The sequence below is a fragment of the Sinocyclocheilus rhinocerous genome, unplaced genomic scaffold, assembly GCF_001515625.1.
Source record: "Sinocyclocheilus rhinocerous isolate Xijiao unplaced genomic scaffold, SAMN03320098_v1.1 scaffold757, whole genome shotgun sequence".
NCBI classification, from domain to species: domain Eukaryota; kingdom Metazoa; phylum Chordata; class Actinopteri; order Cypriniformes; family Cyprinidae; genus Sinocyclocheilus; species Sinocyclocheilus rhinocerous.
Window position 1 is genome coordinate 472637 of NW_015662957.1, and position 18308 is coordinate 490944.

Consider the following 18308-nt stretch of genomic DNA (forward strand, 5'->3'; position numbering starts at 1 on the left):
TTTTGTGGCTGTAAGGAACCATATGTATTGAGCCAAGATGTTTTTACTGCTCATGCAGTGATTTAAAAGTGATTCTCGCATAATTAGCTATCAGAGTGCAAAGTAACATTTGTTATTAAAGTATATTTTAGTGAATCCTGCGTAACATGTTTAATTTCAGCATACAAGGATATGTCTCAATTGCTTTATAATAGTCTACATCACAAATATCAGCATTATATATTGGTATTCAGCCACCCTGCTGCCTAATAACTGGTATCAGCACTGGCCACTGAAAAACACTTATCAGTCATATAAATGCACATTGCTGGGACACAGGTGTTGGGACAGACACAAACGCTTAAAAACAGCCCGAAAAGTGGGAAACTACCATATACAAGAGAAACTCTGTGGACTTTATCAGTAATATATATCATGTCATATTCTATTCAAGATTATGTTGAAGGTCAGGTGGTCAAATTTACAGCGCTCCTTGCTCTTTAAATTTGGAAGTTTATTTATTGACCCAAAGCTGTTTGTATTAATGTAAACGTCAATTAGTCTAAGAACTATCTTATGAGAGAGAGGCAACGGAACTGAATGTAGCCATAACTGCACAGTCTGAAGTAGGAACAAGAACATAATGCACGTGTGCATGATCGTTATGAGTAACATATTCAGTGATTTTAAAATGAAGTTTAGTCTGCACGCTGCATTAGCGACACATATGGCAGGAGTGGCTTTCTGAGAGAGGGGTGTCTCTTAGAGTACGCCCAAGTCTCGGCTAGAGTAATCAGCAAACTGGAGACCACCACAGTTGCATCGACCCCCTTTCTGGTATTATGCATGCAAACCAAGAGCTCCGACCGAGCGCTTGTTAGCGACATGGAAGTCACTTCTATAAAGTAGAGGAGAAACGGTTTGGATGTGGCAACCGTACGGCAGAAATCCCGGCTTGAGCGCGGTTTCAAGAGACAGCGGAATACTGAATTCGGGCTTGCTTGCATTGATTTTTTTAACGTGGACAATCATGTTTTTGTTCTTCTGGGGACTAGGTTTTTTAGTATTACTCTCTGATTTTATGAATGCAGTAGCTTCAGCAGGGACACCGCGAGGTTCAGAGAAAGGTATGAGCTCTTTTCGTGATCTTTTACTCTCTGAATCAACTCAGAACCTTGAGGCGCGGAGAATGAATGACTTTTCCTTGCTTGCTTCAGAATTCATAGCGCGCTGTATGAAGAGTCTTCGAGTAATAGTAACGGACTGACACCTGATTTATCTCGTGGAGTCTTAGGGGAAAAAACAGTTAGCAACTATTTTGATGGAGCTTTTTCTATATATATATTTTGAAAGTAGTGTAGGCTGACAATGAATTATTTAAATAAAACTTAAAGTTGTGTTCAACCCTGTTACTATATTAGGCTATATTTACCTATTTGAGAATAATTCTCTAAGTGAGCTCTTCAAGTACAGGTTTAAGTGTTCTCTTTTTCATTACTTTATGTTTTTATGTTTAAGGGTAGACACGACCTTACACTGTCAACCCTGTTACCATGATTAGTAGGTATTTCAAGAAATTTCGACATTAAATTGTTTTTCTAGCAAGTGTAGTTTCTCTATCTTGTAATGCCAAATTAAAATGTAAAACTGTCAACCCTGTTACCTGTTTGTTACATAGACGCGCAGAGCAATACTTGATCATTTAGACAGTTTGTCTGAAAAAAAAAAAGTTTAAATGCCACAAAAATGTACTTTACAAATCACTGCAAACGACATATATAGAATGACTGACTTGTTGTTACTTAATTTTACTACTCAATCTCTGCTTTCTACCACAGCGAAATTATCGCATTTTGGCGCGTATGAGATTGTAACTCCGGCCAGAGTGAATGAATCCGGTGACAAACTGCCAACCGGCGTGCACTTCAAGAGGAGAAAGCGGAGTACCGACCCAGTAACCGGCAACATCTCCCATCATTGGACCTCTCCGCACGTCTATTACCAACTATCTGCCTTTGGGCAGGACTATTACCTTAATCTTACGCTCGAGTCGGGATTTATTGCGCCAGTTTACACTGTCACGATACTCGGAGCATCCAGTGAAGGTTATAATTCAGAAGAGGGGGAGGAGGAGGACACGGAGTACCAGCACTGCTTTTATAAAGGACATGTGAACGCTGGGCAGGAGCATACCGCAGTAATCAACCTCTGCTCCGGTTTGGTGAGTTTAACAAACGTTTATTATTACTAATAATTATCTTAATCATAATTTATGCGATACAGGTCGCAGTATGCATTCGGAAACTTTGCAAATGTTAATATGCACCCCAGATCCTTCCTATGTGGTTATATAATTACTCGCACACAATCGCACAAAGAAGTTTGGAGCTAGTTAGTCGGATACATGCGCACCAATTTTGAGACAGATCGCTTCGAAAGTATTTTCCCAACATGTTAAATCAGGTATCATACAAAATTACGCTCTGTAAATGAGCTGGGTGACGCACACTCATCAGTGGCATAAGCAGCAGTAGTGTGCCCGACGTCATCGGCAGTCCATATATGGGACTCAGATGTCATCTGTTGATGTGAACGTGAGGTCGTGCCATGTGACGCAGTTTCTCACAGATCAAAAGTAGTCTTGGGAACGAACTAGCGAATCGGTTCTTCCGATCGTTTCAAAGAACCTATTCAAACCGTATTTAGTGATGCTTTCGTTGTTACGTTGTCCTTGACATCCAGGCAATGCAAGCTCTATATAAAACATTTAGATGGTGATGCTAAAAATAATTTAGGCTATATCTATGTAAGAATATTTGGTTACTTTTGAATGTCTGTCAATGGAGATTGTCAGAAAGCATTATATGTCCAATATTTTTCAATATGCTATCATGAGAACTGTAGGCCTAGGCTTTCAGTGAAAGCGGAAGGATCTGTGTCCCTAATTAGCCGCCTTTTCAATTAATCTGATGTTTGCATTCGAGTTTGCTCTTGATTGTCCTCAAGCACCATAAGGTAAACCATAATGTTGGTTTAAAATATTCAAAACATTTAACAAAACCAAAAAGAGAAAATGTTATGTTAACATTTTATTACATTTTAATCTACACATTGAAGAAAATCTGACACAACATGATTCATTTATTCCTCCTTTCAGGGTTTGAACCTATGAAGTTTGGATTGCCTGCCTAGATAACACTACCCCCATTAGTATAGAGTGCCTGTAGCCGGGAGATTATATGGTTATATGGTATTTTAATGTTAAAGTTATTGCACATGTATTCTTATGCAGAATCTCCGGCAATTTTTAGTAAATTTGTCAGGCTTGTTTGGGATGGCCAGTTTGTATCCCTTAATGCTCAGGTACGTGTATACAAACAATTTGTCTAAAATGTGTTATCTGTAATACAATAACCGGCCTCAAACCTGTTCAATATTTTTCTTCTTGAAGATAAGGAGAGCGTTTACCAATGTGCTTCTCGCTGACTTTTAGGAAATTCACATTTCAAAACTTTATGCTTCGTAAGTGTGGCAGAATGTTCTGATAGTTATCAACAACATTCTGCATTCATTACCCCCCTGAGGCCAGTACACTGATATGCATGCAATGTATGTTTACTTTATCACTCCATCAGCCACTTAGGATTTGTACGTAAATCAAATCTTAGGGGGAAGTTGTAAGGGCAATTTACAGTCACACACAGAATGTGTCTATAGACTTCACTGGCTGCGGACCAATTTAAACTTTGTTGTTTGTTTTAGCTTGGCACTTTCAGGTCACCAGAAGGGGAGTTTTTTGTGGAACCCCTTCATAGCTACAATGGTGAACATTATGAAGAAGAACACATCAAACCTCATGTCGTGTACAGAAAAGATGCATCAAAAAAGACTGTAGATGACTCAACTGCATGTGAAACTTCAGGTAAGCAGGAAGATGCGCACGTCTTACCTTTTGAGTGGAAAAGTTTTGAGAGGTAAACATCTGATTTTAAACTTTAAAATAAACCAATGTCAGTATTATTTACAATAACAAAACTGTACTGGACCATACTGGATCTTGCATCGCTGCAGTGAATTCAGTGACTCCCAGTGCATTGTACTGACTCATATTCAAGATAAGAAGCATTCATTTACCATATTGTTTATATGTAGTTTTGCAAATAATTTGTTAATGCATAATTAAATTAACCAGTTATAATTCTGTAAATCTAAATACGATTATGAATATAAGCACAGCACAACGCTTCTAGGCACAGAAACGGATATGCTATAATTGGCATTGAAATACTCATAGCGCTATTCATGGTTTCTTTTGCATCCTTTGCTTTTCTATTTTGAAATGTCATTGAGTAGAAATCAGTGGAAAAGGAAAAAATCATTTTGGAAGTTCTTGGTATCATTCCAATCTTAGTTTACTGCCACAAAATCCTGTTGACTCTTGCACTTCCTGTGGCCTGAAGATAAGGGAACTCAAGAGGCCCAATACCGTGAAAGCCACGTGGTGAGATGCATTCTAGTAAAGCAATGCCAGTTTTAAGTGTTTGTAAATTCAGTTTTACAAAAATAAATTTGGACAGGGCTAATACACGCTGCTGCGCATCAATAGCACTCAACAGCAGCTTTGTTTTTTGAATTACCCCTTTGGTGTTCTTTGGTATTGTGTTATGTAAAGGAAACATCTAGCCCCCAAAAGTGCTGGGAGAAGAACTTATTTTAGTTTGCAAGAGTTTTATTGAAAGCTCCATTGTGGCTTTCTTTTTGTCTAGTGGAATAGAATTAATTTTGATTCCCAGTACACTTTTTTTGTGAAATATTATTGCAATTGATCATATTTTAAAATGGAATTTATTCCTGTGATGGCAAAGCTGAATTTTTAGCCAGTCTTCAGTGGCACATGGTCCTTCGGAAATCATTCTAATAGACTGATTGGCACTCAAGAAACATTCTTCAGTTCAAACTAGCTTTTACTGACCCTGAGCGGTTGCATGCATTCACTTTTATGGAGGCACACCTGTCTACAATCCATATTATCATCTAATATAGATAATGATTAACCCTCCTTGGATGCATAATCAGTTCACTTTATGTATTGTTTTCCTCCTTTAATGCAGGACATAAAGAGCCACACCGCAGACACAGGAACAGACTGAAGAGAAAGTTGCCCTCAAGCATGTTGTCCGACCTGGAGACTCTTAATTCCAGACTCTTCTCTGCCCCCTTCCCCTCCTCAGAAAACAAGCACAACTCCGCTAATGAAAGCAGTGACTCCAAGCCACACCGGAGATCAAAGCGTTTCCTTTCCTACCCCCGTTTTGTTGAAGTCATGGTTGTGGCAGACAGCAAGATGGTGGAACATCATGGAAGCAACCTCCAGCACTACATTCTTACACTGATGTCCATTGTAAGTTCTGCCCAGTTAATAATAGCCTCCTGGTTTGATGGGTTTGTGTCTGGGTCTGCTTTAGGTCTGGTGCTCTTGCTCTTACTATGCTCTTACGGGACAGATTATTAGCATGGGGTGAATATGTCTGACAGACTTGATGAATGTTGAATATAAAACAAATAAAATCAGGTATGTTGCATGGACTGCATGCTTTAGATGCTTTTTCGTTGGAACTCACAGGGAGGTTAGATGACCTATATTTTGATCTTGGCAAAGGCTGAATTCTCAGCAGGATCTGGCAGCACAAGCTAGTTCTCAATGGCCAAGAAACATTTTTTTTCAACAGCTGGGGTTAACATCACGTGTTCAACAAGGTCTTTGTGTATATAAAAAATCAAGACAGCAAATGTAAAAACCACCCTACCAAGTACTTTCACATTTTGAGTGATAATATTTTGATTGAAATATTTTGTGATGATTACAAACATTCTAAAAGGTTTTTGAAAGAAGTCTCTTACTCTCAACAAGGCTGCATATTTTGATCAAATTACAGTAAGATTAATGTGAATTAAAAAACAAACAACTGTTTTCTATATTAATATATTTTAAAATAATGTAACTTATTTGTCTGATGGCAAAACTGAATTTAGAGCAGCTATTACGCCAGTCTTCAGTGTCGTATGATCTTTCAGAAATCATTCCAATACACTGGTTTGGTGCTCAAAAAGGCATTTCTTATTCTTATCAATGGTGAAAACAGTTATATAATATTTTTGTAAAATTGTAAATATCTTTACTGTCACTTTTGATCAATTTAATGCATCCTTGCAGAATAAAAGTACAATTTCGTACAGTCCTACTGCCCCCGAACAGTAGTGTATAATATAATAACAGCTGAAACTCTCTGAGGCCGGTAGTTTGAGACCCCTGCTGTAAAGTAATTATAAGCCCTCACAATGAATTCCAGTTGTTTGTGTTCTCTCACTTAGGTTTCCTCCATCTATAAGGATCCCAGCATTGGAAACCTGATTAACATTGTTATTGTGAAGTTGGTCATCATAAAGAATGAGCTGGTAAGAGTTCTTTGTGTGGAAGTGTGGTAATTAATGGTTGCATTAAGGGCGCTTTTAAAATGTACTTAAGCAGTTTTTTTACAGTTAAACCTTAACCTTATTCAAATGTTATGATCTGTCTTCTATAGGATGGTCCCACTATCTCTTTCAATGCACAAGCCAGTTTGAAAAACTTCTGCATATGGCAGCAGAGTCAGAACCACCCGGATGACAATCATCACTCGCATCACGACACCGCCATCCTAATCACAAGGTATTTTTTCTCTTTACCTATTCCTATTGCTCACAGGTGTTGTAGAATACAAAACATACGATCATGAAGTCTAGTTTTGCTATGTTTTGTGTCCTCTCTCCACAGTATGATTTCAGTGCCATTCATTTGGCAACACAGAAACTTTATACTTGGTGTGAACCTTGAGCAAAGCAGTACAGAAATGATTTGAGTAACAAAGTAATTATTTATGGTGCTACAACTACTTAGGCTGTACTTTTCAAGGCCATGAATGCATGCATAAATAAGAAAGCAAAGGACAGCACAGACACAAATGCAAGATAAAAGGGTGGCCAAATTTGTGAAGCCTTGTCCTTTTTTTGATTTTAGGCAGGACATCTGTCGTGCTCGGGACAAGTGTGACACTTTAGGTAAATCATCTTTGTGTGAAAATGGTGATTATGATCATATTAAAGTTGACAGTTTAACTACGGTGTTTTCTCATGCACTTTCAGGTCTTGCTGAGCTGGGTACAGTTTGTGATCCCTACAGAAGTTGCAGTATTAATGAGGATAATGGACTCAGTACTGCTTTCACCATCGCTCATGAGCTTGGCCATGTGTGAGTACAATTTTTGTGAAATATTTCGCTTTGTAAATGTGCGCATACTTTCCCCCTTCAACATAAATGCCACTTGAATAAATTTTTTGCTTTCTAGCACAATGACAGTCATGCACTTTTAAGTTTTAAGTGTGGCTTAAGTGTCCAAATAATTGTCTTTAAATCATTTATTTTTAAAGTTTTGAGTGTGGCTTAAGTGTCCAAATGCTTTTTGAGCTGTAACATCTCCTACGTTATAAATGCTGTTTGTCACACTGACTTTGCTTGAGAAGAGATCTTATTATACCTAGAACTAAATTATCTTTAATTAATTTATCTACTATTGTGTTCTACTTTTGTAGTAGAACTTCTTCAAGGTCCACCAGTCTGCAAGTTTCTCAGGCCTCTTCACTGCCTTTTGTCCTATTTTTTAGTCTTTTATTTTGGTATGTTTTGGGGAGATGTCATTGCCGTTTGTACAGCTCGATAATAGTCTGTGCAACTTCTCAAGGTCTGTTCACCACTGCTGAAATGACTCAGTTATGCTCTGTTTTTTTTTAGCTTAATAGAGTCTTGGAGGTAAATTATCTTAATAAACGAGGTCATGGCTCATACAGTGGTCTCATGATGGTCAAGTACAGTAAAACAAACATTCTGTCGGTATCTGTTCCTATTTCAGCTTGGTAAAAATCTTCAATAAAAGGACAATATTTATGCCACAATATTGGCAAATGGATCTACGCCTAAGTTTGCATTTACAGTCATATGGAATTGACCTCTAAAAGGCCTTTAAATGAACTCTCTTTTTGAATTCCATTCTTATCCGGTGGCAGGTGGTGACATCAGTGCCATGTGCTTGAGTGAGGGTTTAGTCTTGGTGCTGTACAGTGCTATGCAGCGCGTACCACCTCTCTCCCCTATGGTTGTCCCAGAATTTGATATGTTCTGCTGCTCATGGGATTATTACTTTCCTTACTGGTGGCCAACTGATATAGTTTTTTTTAAATACTGGCAATATTGCTAGCAATATCTAGAGAGCGGGGTGGCAAAAGGTCTATTTAATACTGATATAAATAATACAGTTTATTGACGACAAATGAAAAAAAAAAAAAACTGGACTAAAATGAACTTATTTTATGCTGTATTCACTAAATATTTACTGAAATGTCCTTAATGCTTTAGGATATTTCATTGTTCATTCTCATTTCCCCTATTTTCTATTTTTTCATTTAGGTTACCTTTGCCATCATCATATTATATATATATATATATATATATAGATAGATAGATAGATACATGTGATATACATATGATTTTTTTTTTTAAAGAAACATCAAGTAACACATTAAAATAAATGTGAAATTTTGAAGTAGAAAGACTGAAAGACTTATTTGTTTTATTTTCAAATTCAAAAAAACTTTTTTTTTACATTTTTTTATACATTTTTTTTTTACAAATGTGAAAATACCTGGCTTTGGTCAGTCTTACAGATAGTGTGCAGATCAGAGTACATGTGTCCTGAACCTGCTCATCATATTGTCCTGTTTGTGTGTGTGTGTGCATGTGTGTTTTCAATCATGCCCTTAGGTTCAACATGCCTCACGATGACAGTAACAAATGCAAGGAGGATGGAGTCAAGAACCAGCAACATGTGATGGCCCCTACGCTCAACTATTACACCAACCCTTGGATGTGGTCCAAATGTAGTCGGAAATACATCACAGAGTTCCTCGAGTATGTAAACCCCCTTTTACAATCCACACAGTCACAGAACCTGTGATGTTGGTTTGAACTCTCGATGTTGAGCCCCACATGTCCAGCGTCAACTTGCATTTGTTTTCTTCTAAACATTCTCAACTGGAATGGAAACAACGGAACAGATACATTTTTTTGTCTTCTGTCACTTACTGAGATCATTTGTGTTGTTTGTGTCTTGTTTGTCTTGTTTTTCTTCAGCTCATTTGTTTATCATTTATCATTAGCACAGGGTATGGTGAGTGTTTGCTCGATGAGCCAGTTTCTAGGCCATACAGTTTGTCCCAGCAGCTGCCTGGACAGATATACAGCGTCAATAAACAATGTGAGCTGATATTTGGGCCTGGGACACAGGTGTGCCCATATATGGTGAGAAGATCCCTCAGGGAATTGCATAACATACTGACATGGACGTTTTCTACTGTGTATTATCTGCTGTCTAATGTTATTTATGGAGATGTTTTTAATAAAAAACCATAAACAGAATCCATAGTACAGCTAGTAATATCAAAGTGACATTCAAAGCATGTTACGCGTGCAGAAAAAACAAGTGTCAGTACAAATTTTGTGCGTAAGAGTGTGTGTTTAAGAGTTTTTTAAGCTAACAGTAAGTGTTTGGATGTTGTGCAGACACAGTGCCGAAGGTTGTGGTGCACCAGTCCAGAAGGAGTCCAGCGTGGCTGCCGGACCCAACACATGCCATGGGCAGATGGGACAGAATGTTCTCCTGGAAAGGTAAGCACTCAGTAAATCAAATGTGAACATATTTAGAAAAATGTCATTAGGCTCCAGTGTTGTTTAGATCCCAACAATATCTTCTTTTGTGTTAAATGACATGATGGTGAATAAATTATGATAGAAATTTCATTTTTGGGTGAACTGTCCTTTTAAAGATAAGAGGCCCTATTTTAACGATCTAAGCGCATGGTCTAAAGCGCACGGCGCAGGTGCACTTAGGGCGTGTCCAAATCCACTTTTGCTAGTTTAACAACGGGAAAAACGGTCGGCGTGCCCGGCGCATGGTCTAAAAGGGTTGTGCCTAAGCAAAGACAGAACGCGTCTTCACAGATGAAACCGATCTGCTCGTGCGCGAGCAAATAGGTAGCCTAATTCTGATACATGCAATGACTATGCATTATGACATGTAGGCATTTTTATATTTATCAAGCGTAGCGTTAGTTCTGACAGGTCACATTAATCAAGCTCGCATCAGCTGACTCTCAGCTGATCCCCATCTACCTATAGGAATACAACACCTATCTATTCGTATATAAGGTCTCTCAGTATTATCAGCAGTTTTCGCATTGCTCAATAGCTAATTACCCTCCTCCATCCCCAGCTCCTCTTCTGTCAGTCAGGATTCAGCCTTCTGATTATCCTTTGAATCAGATTAATTCTAAAATGTGTATGATGTCTAAAATGTGGGGGGGTGTATCGCTGCTCTCCCTGCTCTCATCCATGCTAGGCTGCATGGATGCGCAGGGAGTTCTTGCCCAGAACTGCGTCCCTGTGTGTGTAATAAGCAGAGTGTACGCGCGCTGTGGACCCGCCTATACTAACACGCTCTTTAAAAACTACTGCGCCATTGACTTTAGACCAGGTTTTTGTTGGTCAATGGCGCAGTCTATTTCAGTTGCCTCAAAATAGCAACGCGCCAGCAATGTGCCTGAACACACCTCGTTTTCAGACCAGCACACCCATGGGCGCACAAATGGGCACAAATGCATTTGATATTTAAACAACGTGGCGCAGGACGTGAAAATGACAACTGCGTCGGGCTGAAACTAGCAAAAAACATTTTGCAAAAAAAAAACAAATTGCGCCGGGTGTATGATAGGGCCCAAGATTTGTGTAGCGTTTTCTATTGTGAAGCAATAATACATTTGGCTGGTTGCTTGTGGAGAGTATGTGATTAGTTTTGTGTACGTCTTTTGCAGATGAAAAGCAGATTCTTCAGTGTAACTTCGAACACATATATTTCCTCCAAATAGCAACCAAATCACTTCCACAGTGACACTCGTCCTCACTGATATACTGCTTTGCCCCGGCTCTGTTTTACAATGTTTCCCAGATTGTGAACCCAAGTCAGACTTGCGTAGTGGTAGTGATTGTGAACGGCAATGCATTTCTCATGACCTCCATATGAAAACCGTTGCAGATAGCATCACAGAAGGGCAATTTTACATGGTTGCTAGGTATCTCAACATCGAATTGCTGCCATACATTGTTTGTCCCTGCATGTCATATGCTTTCGGTGTGGTATCATGTGGCTTGATGTATCTAGATATGCACAGGACCGGTCTCTTGCAGCTTGTTTTGATTTTCACGCAGGGACCACCCATAATATGTGGATTGTCTGGTAATCATTGGGTGAAACTGTTTTAAATCTGAGCATTGCATCACAACGCTTGACCCAAGTGCAGTTTGATGGCGGAATAGTGCTGTAGCTTGGCACTTTGCTCCATAAAGTTTATTGCCATTGAAATAAGTTGACATGAATCGTATGAAAGGGATCTTCAGAGAAGATTTCTGCATCAAAAAAGGTGGAGTCCCAGAACCTATTACGTAATCACCATGGATTGAAATTAAAATAGATGATATTGATAATTGATAACTTAGAGGCTTGAATTATCATATTGTCTGTGTATCAACATCATTCCTGGTCATTCTAGTTGGTGGACTTTATAGCAAGCAGGCTGCACTGACTGATTCTGCAATGATCTCATCTTTTCTGTGTTTGCTCCTCGCTTGCAGCATTGTAAACATGGCCTGTGCATCCATAAAGAGCATGAATCTGTTCCAACTGAGGGGGCCTGGGGCGTCTGGAGTCCCTTTGGCACATGCTCAAGGACTTGCGGAGGGGGAATCAAGATTGCTGTGCGCGAGTGCAACCGACCCGTGTAAGCTGCCGCTCTTTGTAGTCTTGCATCCTCACTGGACTGTGAATTGGCACCAGGTTTCTCAATGTTCCTTGACAAATGACAGCAACACAGCCATCCTGAAGAAGAATATTCTTCAAAAGAGATTGCTTACTTAATGCACATGGGTAGACAGCAGGTTTTGCTCAATTTAAATTGCAGTCAGACACAAACGTCATCAAGAAAGCGAAAGGGACTTTCTATGAAAGACAGTTTCATTTATACTGTAGTTACATTTTCTCAATGTGAATATGTGCTCTGTTTATGTGTTTCCATGACTTTTAGGCCCAGAAATGGGGGGAAGTATTGTGTTGGACGCAGGATGAAATTCCGTTCCTGTAACTCTGAGCCATGCTCCAAGCAAAAGAAAGACTTCAGGGAGGAACAGTGTGCCAGCTTTGATGGGCGGCACTTCAACATCAATGGTCTACCTCCAAATGTCCGCTGGGTGCCAAAGTATAGCGGAAGTAAGTTGCAGCTGGCACATCATGGGTTGTAGAATAAAAAATTCAAGGGATAGTTCACTCAAAAATGAATATTTAAATATTAATATTAAAATCTCAGCGTCATGTCGTTCCAAACCTTTACATTTTTGAAAAATAATAATGCAGATCTTTTTCAAAAACATAAGATCATAGTGAACATGTCTGTTAAGTTCTGAAAAGTGACACAAAAACTGATGTGAACAAATGATTCAGTCTGAATCAATTAAAAGAACCCTCTCGAAAGGTTGATGATCCAATTTCAACTCACTGATTCAATGATCCAATAACAGCAGTTCTTGATTTAACAGCTCACTAGAGAAGAAGATTTTTACTGAATAATGACATGGGCTGCATTTCCCAAAAGCATTGTAAGCCACCAATGGTCTCTACAATCAACTTAGTTTATGATGCTTTTGAGAAACGCAGACATGGTCTGTTCCTCACACAAAGCTGTACAATGTACACCAGTAGTTTTGGCTACATTTATGGTGCTCTGTTGTCATTTGGGAGCTTAAAAGACATCACTACAAATTGTAAAAGCTCCGTGAAAATTCTTCAACAAATCTTCCTTTTGTGTTCCACGGAAACGACTTAAACTATAATAATAATAAACAATAATAAATAGAAATATTTTAAAAAGTAATAAAAAAGACAAACTAAAATTAAAACTGAAAGTATACAAACAAAAGCTAATTCAAAATATGAATAAATAATGTTATACTAAACAAATAATACTGAAATAATACTGCAAATTTCTCCCTTGATGTTTGCCAGTAGCTCATATGCCCTCAGTATTTGTTGAAGATATCCCAATAGAATAAGTTCAAACGTATTGTTCGACCAATATATAATTGCTTTCAGTATGTATAACCCACATTAAACAATTCCCCAGATTTTTCTCGTGATTTGAGACAAATCAAATTACCAAACACAATTAGATTTTAATTAAGTTGATAATTGTGTGGTACAAAGATGAATAGCTGTGATGAGAAACATATTATCAGTGTCCTAAATACAGTAAGTCAGACTGTATTAACTCTTTCTCATGGCTGTGTGTGCTGTAGTTCTGATGAAGGATCGCTGTAAGCTATTCTGTCGTGTGGCGGGCAGTACAGCTTACTACCAACTCAGGGACAGAGTTATTGATGGCACGCAGTGTGGGCCTGATACCAATGACATCTGTGTTCAGGGCCTGTGCAGGGTGGGTGCATTTGTGTGTCTATATGGTGTGAAAATGCACCTAAATCAGTGAATATCCTGCATAATCTGAAGCATTAGTCCTGTATAGTCCTGTTCAAGTGTCCTTTGAATTAATTCCACATTCTGTTTCTGCAGCAAGCAGGATGTGACCACGTGTTAAACTCCAAGGCCAGGAGAGATAAGTGTGGAGTGTGTGGTGGGGATAACTCATCTTGCAAGACTGTGGCAGGAACGTTCAACATAGTGCATTATGGTAGGTGACACAGGCTGTTATTTTAGCGCAGTTCTTTTCATGTTAGTCAAGCAACCCAAAGCAGTTTAATTCAGATTTAACTTGATTCGCTTTAGTTCCAAGCAGTTCAGCCCAATTACAGACCAAAAGAACAATAATATTTACTCTATAATAATATTTTGTTGATTTCTGCTTTTTTGCAGGTTACAATGTTGTGGTGCGAATTCCCAGCGGTGCTACAAACATAGATGTGAGACAACACAGCTACTCAGGGAAACCAGAGGATGATAACTACCTCGGTAAGATAAGAAATTACATTAGACATTAAATACAATAACATGATTTTTTTCCCAGTTGTAGTTCAATGGTAGTTCAGAGGATTTAAATACAACTTGGAAAAGTAATAATAAAAATTAGACATGCACTGATAAACATGCTGATAATTATTTTCATATTATATTCATATTAAATTAAAATTGTATACTATTTTGTAATTAAAATAAAACCCTATATATTCTTTAATAAAATACTAAAATCTGTAAAATACTCAATTCTACATAGTATTGAATAAAAAAAAAAAGTTATTTAATTATTTAAAGATTAACTTTAAATGAAGATTATATGTTGGCAAATGTAATGACAAATGAGCATACGATTAAATATCCAACACTGGCTGACAAGTTTTAATAATCTCTAAAATCGACAGATAACAATATGGCACTAAAATACCATGCATTAGAGGTCTGCATTCCCGCGGCTCTCCCACAGGAACCGCGGGACCCGACCAGATTTTTTTGCGCCGCGGGATTAAATTCCCGAGTAAAACGCGGTAGCGGTCGGTAACTCTGGTGTAATTTGAACAGGAGCGGGTGGTCTAACAATATCCCGTTCCCGACGTCCATTCAGAACAGCATAGCTGCGCTTTATTCTTATTTACCACCGGTACAGCCTGCACTCGGACTGTTATGCACGCATGCTTTCTGCGTCACGCATTTTATTTGTGGGGTCTGTTATGCATGTGCATAACGATGCTCAGAGCAGGCTGTACCGGTGGTAAATATACGGCCCTCAGACAGAACTGGCAGGTTGTCGATGAGTGACCGAGCAGAATAAGGATGGAGCAAAGTGTGGATGCGCGCTGTCCTTGAACCGTTCAACTCGGTTTTGTTTATATTTTGCCTAGCCTATAATTTTAAATGACAGATGTCGTATTTATTTATTTTTCTCTGCGACAATTTTCCTACTGTGTTAACAGAAAAATGTCAAACAAATTTAGTATTTTGACAAGACGAATAAAAATAGCTAATAGGCTATTTTGTACAACCTACAATTTTATTAAATTTTTCTCTCTGCGACACTTTTTCCTATTGTGTTGTAAATGTTTAACGAATTGTATCCTGACAAGACGAATAAAAATAAGAAATACAATTTTTGTACAATATTTTTATTTTCTCTGTGACATTTTTTCCTACTGTGTTGCATAAAATATTAAACGAATTTTGTGTCTTAAGATAATTCATATAAATTCAAGTCAAAGTCAATAAATTCAAGACTCTTGACAAGACTAATAAAATAACATACAATTTTGTGCAGACTACACTTTTATTTGTTAGCCTATCTCTCTCTTTCAGTAGCAGAAATTTAAATGTGAGATTCTGGAAACGAGATCTAAATTTAGCGGGAACGGTCGGGTCGGGAAGAAAATTATTCTAAGCGGACAGCGGGTGAACAAAGAGTGAATATATAGCGGGAGCGGGTGGGAGCGGAATATAACCTGGCGGGAACGGGACTAAAAAAATAGTCCCGCGCAGACCTCTACCATGCATCCCTTGTAAAAATGTAATATTTATGTCAAGACAAGAGTCTATAGAGCATGCTATAATTCAGTTAGTGCTGATGCTTTATGCATCATTACAAGACAGTTGTCAAATGGAAAATTGATTTGCATATTCATCATGATCAATTCTTAATTAAATGAATCCTATGGTTTGATGTGCCATAGGTGAACTGATGTCAAGATTTACTGCAAGCTAATTTACAAGAGGCTTTTGCAGTTGTTTTCATAAACGTTTTTGTGTTAATGCTTCAGAACTCTACAAACCTAAGGACATATGTGCTGTTTTCAGCAGATTACTGAGCTGTGCTTGTGTGTTTATTGATATCTTTGCATGCCTATGTGTATTTGGCGCATTTATGTGTGTTTATGTATGAGGACCAGGGGTTGGCCATTGTAATGTGTGAAGTAGTGAGGAAAGTAACTCAGGAAATTAGCTACATAATCACATTAGTGCGCATTTTTGAAGCACACTGACTTCAGTAGAGCAAGATGTGGCCTCTTCACAGAATGCTGGATTTCTTTACCCCGATTAGCCTAATCTGCCCTGACTGTTGCTAAATCTGACTGTAAATGAAAATGTTTTATTCCTTAGGTCATGCAGGTCTTGTAGTGAGAGATATTTGTGTTTCAACAAATGGACGCTATTTAATTATTTATCCTGTGGCATGAATATATATTTGCTTTTTGTGCTTGAACATAATGAAAATAAAGCATGCATGTTGTTTCATTTTTGTTTTGCAGCCTTGTCCAACAGCCGTGCAGAATATTTACTCAATGGAGATTTTGTGGTCAGTATGTTTAAAAGGGAAGTCAGAGTAGGGAATGCTGTTATTGAATACAGCGGCTCTGACCATGTTGTTGAGAGAATCAACTGCACTGACCGCATTGAAGAGGAGATTATTATCCAGGTAATATGGCTTCAATGAATTCAATTTAAACTTTTATGTTGTCTTACATTGTGAAACCTCACATTTTAACAACGTGTGAATAATGTTTAAAATCTTTGTAACACCATACTTTTGGCCTATATGTGATCTTTTCCAACTAGGTGCTATCCGTAGGTAACCTCTATAACCCTGACGTCAGGTATTCCTACAACATTCCCATAGAGGACAAACCTCAGCAGTTTCTCTGGGATGCGTACGGCCCGTGGCAGGATTGCAGTCTGTTGTGCCAAGGTGGGTGTGAGAGAAGCAACAAATATTTTTTGTGAAACATTCGCCAGAAAAGTCAGTTTAGAATTCGGTAAACTTGAACCAGACGTTTAATGCTGGCGGGGTCATCCAGTTCAGTGTTTCTTGGAAATTTGGAGAATGCAATGAGGAACTTTTTTTTTCTTTCTTTGTCTAGATCACAAACATGTGTTTGAACTTGTGTATGTCTTGTGCTGTATGTTATGTGCATCAGGAGAGCGCAAGAGGAAGATCTTGTGCAGTCGTGAGTCGGATCGAGTAGTGGTGTCTGATCAGCGGTGCCATGGCTCTCCCAAACCAGCTGTGATCTCTGAGCCATGCAACACAGACTGTGAACTCAGGTACATGTCCACATTCACTAGTGTTTGTGTGTGTGTGTGTGTGTGTGTGAAAGAAGTTAAAAGGATAGTTCACCCAAAAATGAAGATTCTGTCATTAATTACTCACCCTCATGTCATTCCAAACCTGTAAGACCTTCGTTCATCTTCGGAACACACAAAAAAGATATTTTTGATGAAATCCAAGATTTTTCTGATCCTGTAGAACACGCATGCGCTGCGCCTTGTTTACAAACAGAAGAATGCACACACATATGTCGTGGTACTCTCGATAATGGCGGAAGAAGAATTGTTGAATAAAGTCATTATTTTTGTTTTCATTGCGCACAAAAAGTATTATTGTAACTTCATAAAATTACGGATAAATCGCTGATGTCACATGGACTATTTTAACAATGTCCTTAGCACGTTTCTGGGTCTGGGAACATTTCAGTTACATTGCTGTCTATGCAGAGTCAGAAAGCTCTCGGATTTCATCAAAAATATCTTAATTTGTGTTTGTGTTCCAAAGATGAACAAAGGTCTTACGGGTTTGGAACAACATGAGGGTGAGTAATTAATGACAGAATTTAAATTTATGTCAGGACCACTATTGTCAAAATGATTAACACTTAGCATACAGTTTGGATTAGTGGTCGACCGATATATCGCAGATAAGTTTTTCTGTTTGGCCGATGCGTTCGAGGCGGGACTTTTATTTTGACGGCGCTGAGAACGGCAGCGCCTGAACACACATTGCTCACATTCTCCCTCTTGTTCGCTGTCGTCGTTAACAGTTCTGTCCACGGACTGAAGTCTGTCTAATAATCAGATAGAACTGTTAAACAAAGGAATTAAAATGTATACAAAAAAGAATGATATAGATTGCTTTTATATTGCTAGTAATAGAAAGGCAAACAATAAAATACTTTCTTGTTTGCCGTCAGCATTCAGCAAATATGCATTTATATTGTTTAAACAAATCTTTGAATGACTAATGAACATCTAATTTCAAAAACCTTGCAAACTTAGTCGAATCCAGTTGTGAGATCTTGTGAAGTGTGCATTTGTATCCTGCATGATCACGTGTTCTCTGTGTGACGGTCGATCCGTGCGAATTGAATG

General features: G+C 38.3%; 1 protein-coding gene across 1 annotated transcript in view; it reads left to right on the top strand.

The window, feature by feature from the left end:
- Window positions 1–797: 797 nt before the first annotated feature.
- The window catches only part of LOC107728642 (A disintegrin and metalloproteinase with thrombospondin motifs 9), a 41464-nt gene continuing 23953 nt past the window's right edge, over window positions 798–18308 (top strand). Inside the window, exons 1-19 of the mRNA XM_016538905.1 lie at window positions 798–1106; window positions 1818–2200; window positions 3742–3901; window positions 5091–5380; window positions 6352–6435; window positions 6564–6688; window positions 7037–7077; window positions 7162–7267; window positions 8834–8980; window positions 9229–9370; window positions 9632–9736; window positions 11756–11901; window positions 12205–12386; window positions 13469–13605; window positions 13740–13857; window positions 14040–14135; window positions 16415–16581; window positions 16722–16851; window positions 17081–17207. Coding sequence (XP_016394391.1) covers window positions 905–1106; window positions 1818–2200; window positions 3742–3901; window positions 5091–5380; window positions 6352–6435; window positions 6564–6688; window positions 7037–7077; window positions 7162–7267; window positions 8834–8980; window positions 9229–9370; window positions 9632–9736; window positions 11756–11901; window positions 12205–12386; window positions 13469–13605; window positions 13740–13857; window positions 14040–14135; window positions 16415–16581; window positions 16722–16851; window positions 17081–17207 — 2888 coding nt within the window. The 5' untranslated portion in view covers window positions 798–904. The remainder of the gene's footprint in view (window positions 1107–1817; window positions 2201–3741; window positions 3902–5090; window positions 5381–6351; window positions 6436–6563; window positions 6689–7036; window positions 7078–7161; window positions 7268–8833; window positions 8981–9228; window positions 9371–9631; window positions 9737–11755; window positions 11902–12204; window positions 12387–13468; window positions 13606–13739; window positions 13858–14039; window positions 14136–16414; window positions 16582–16721; window positions 16852–17080; window positions 17208–18308) is intronic.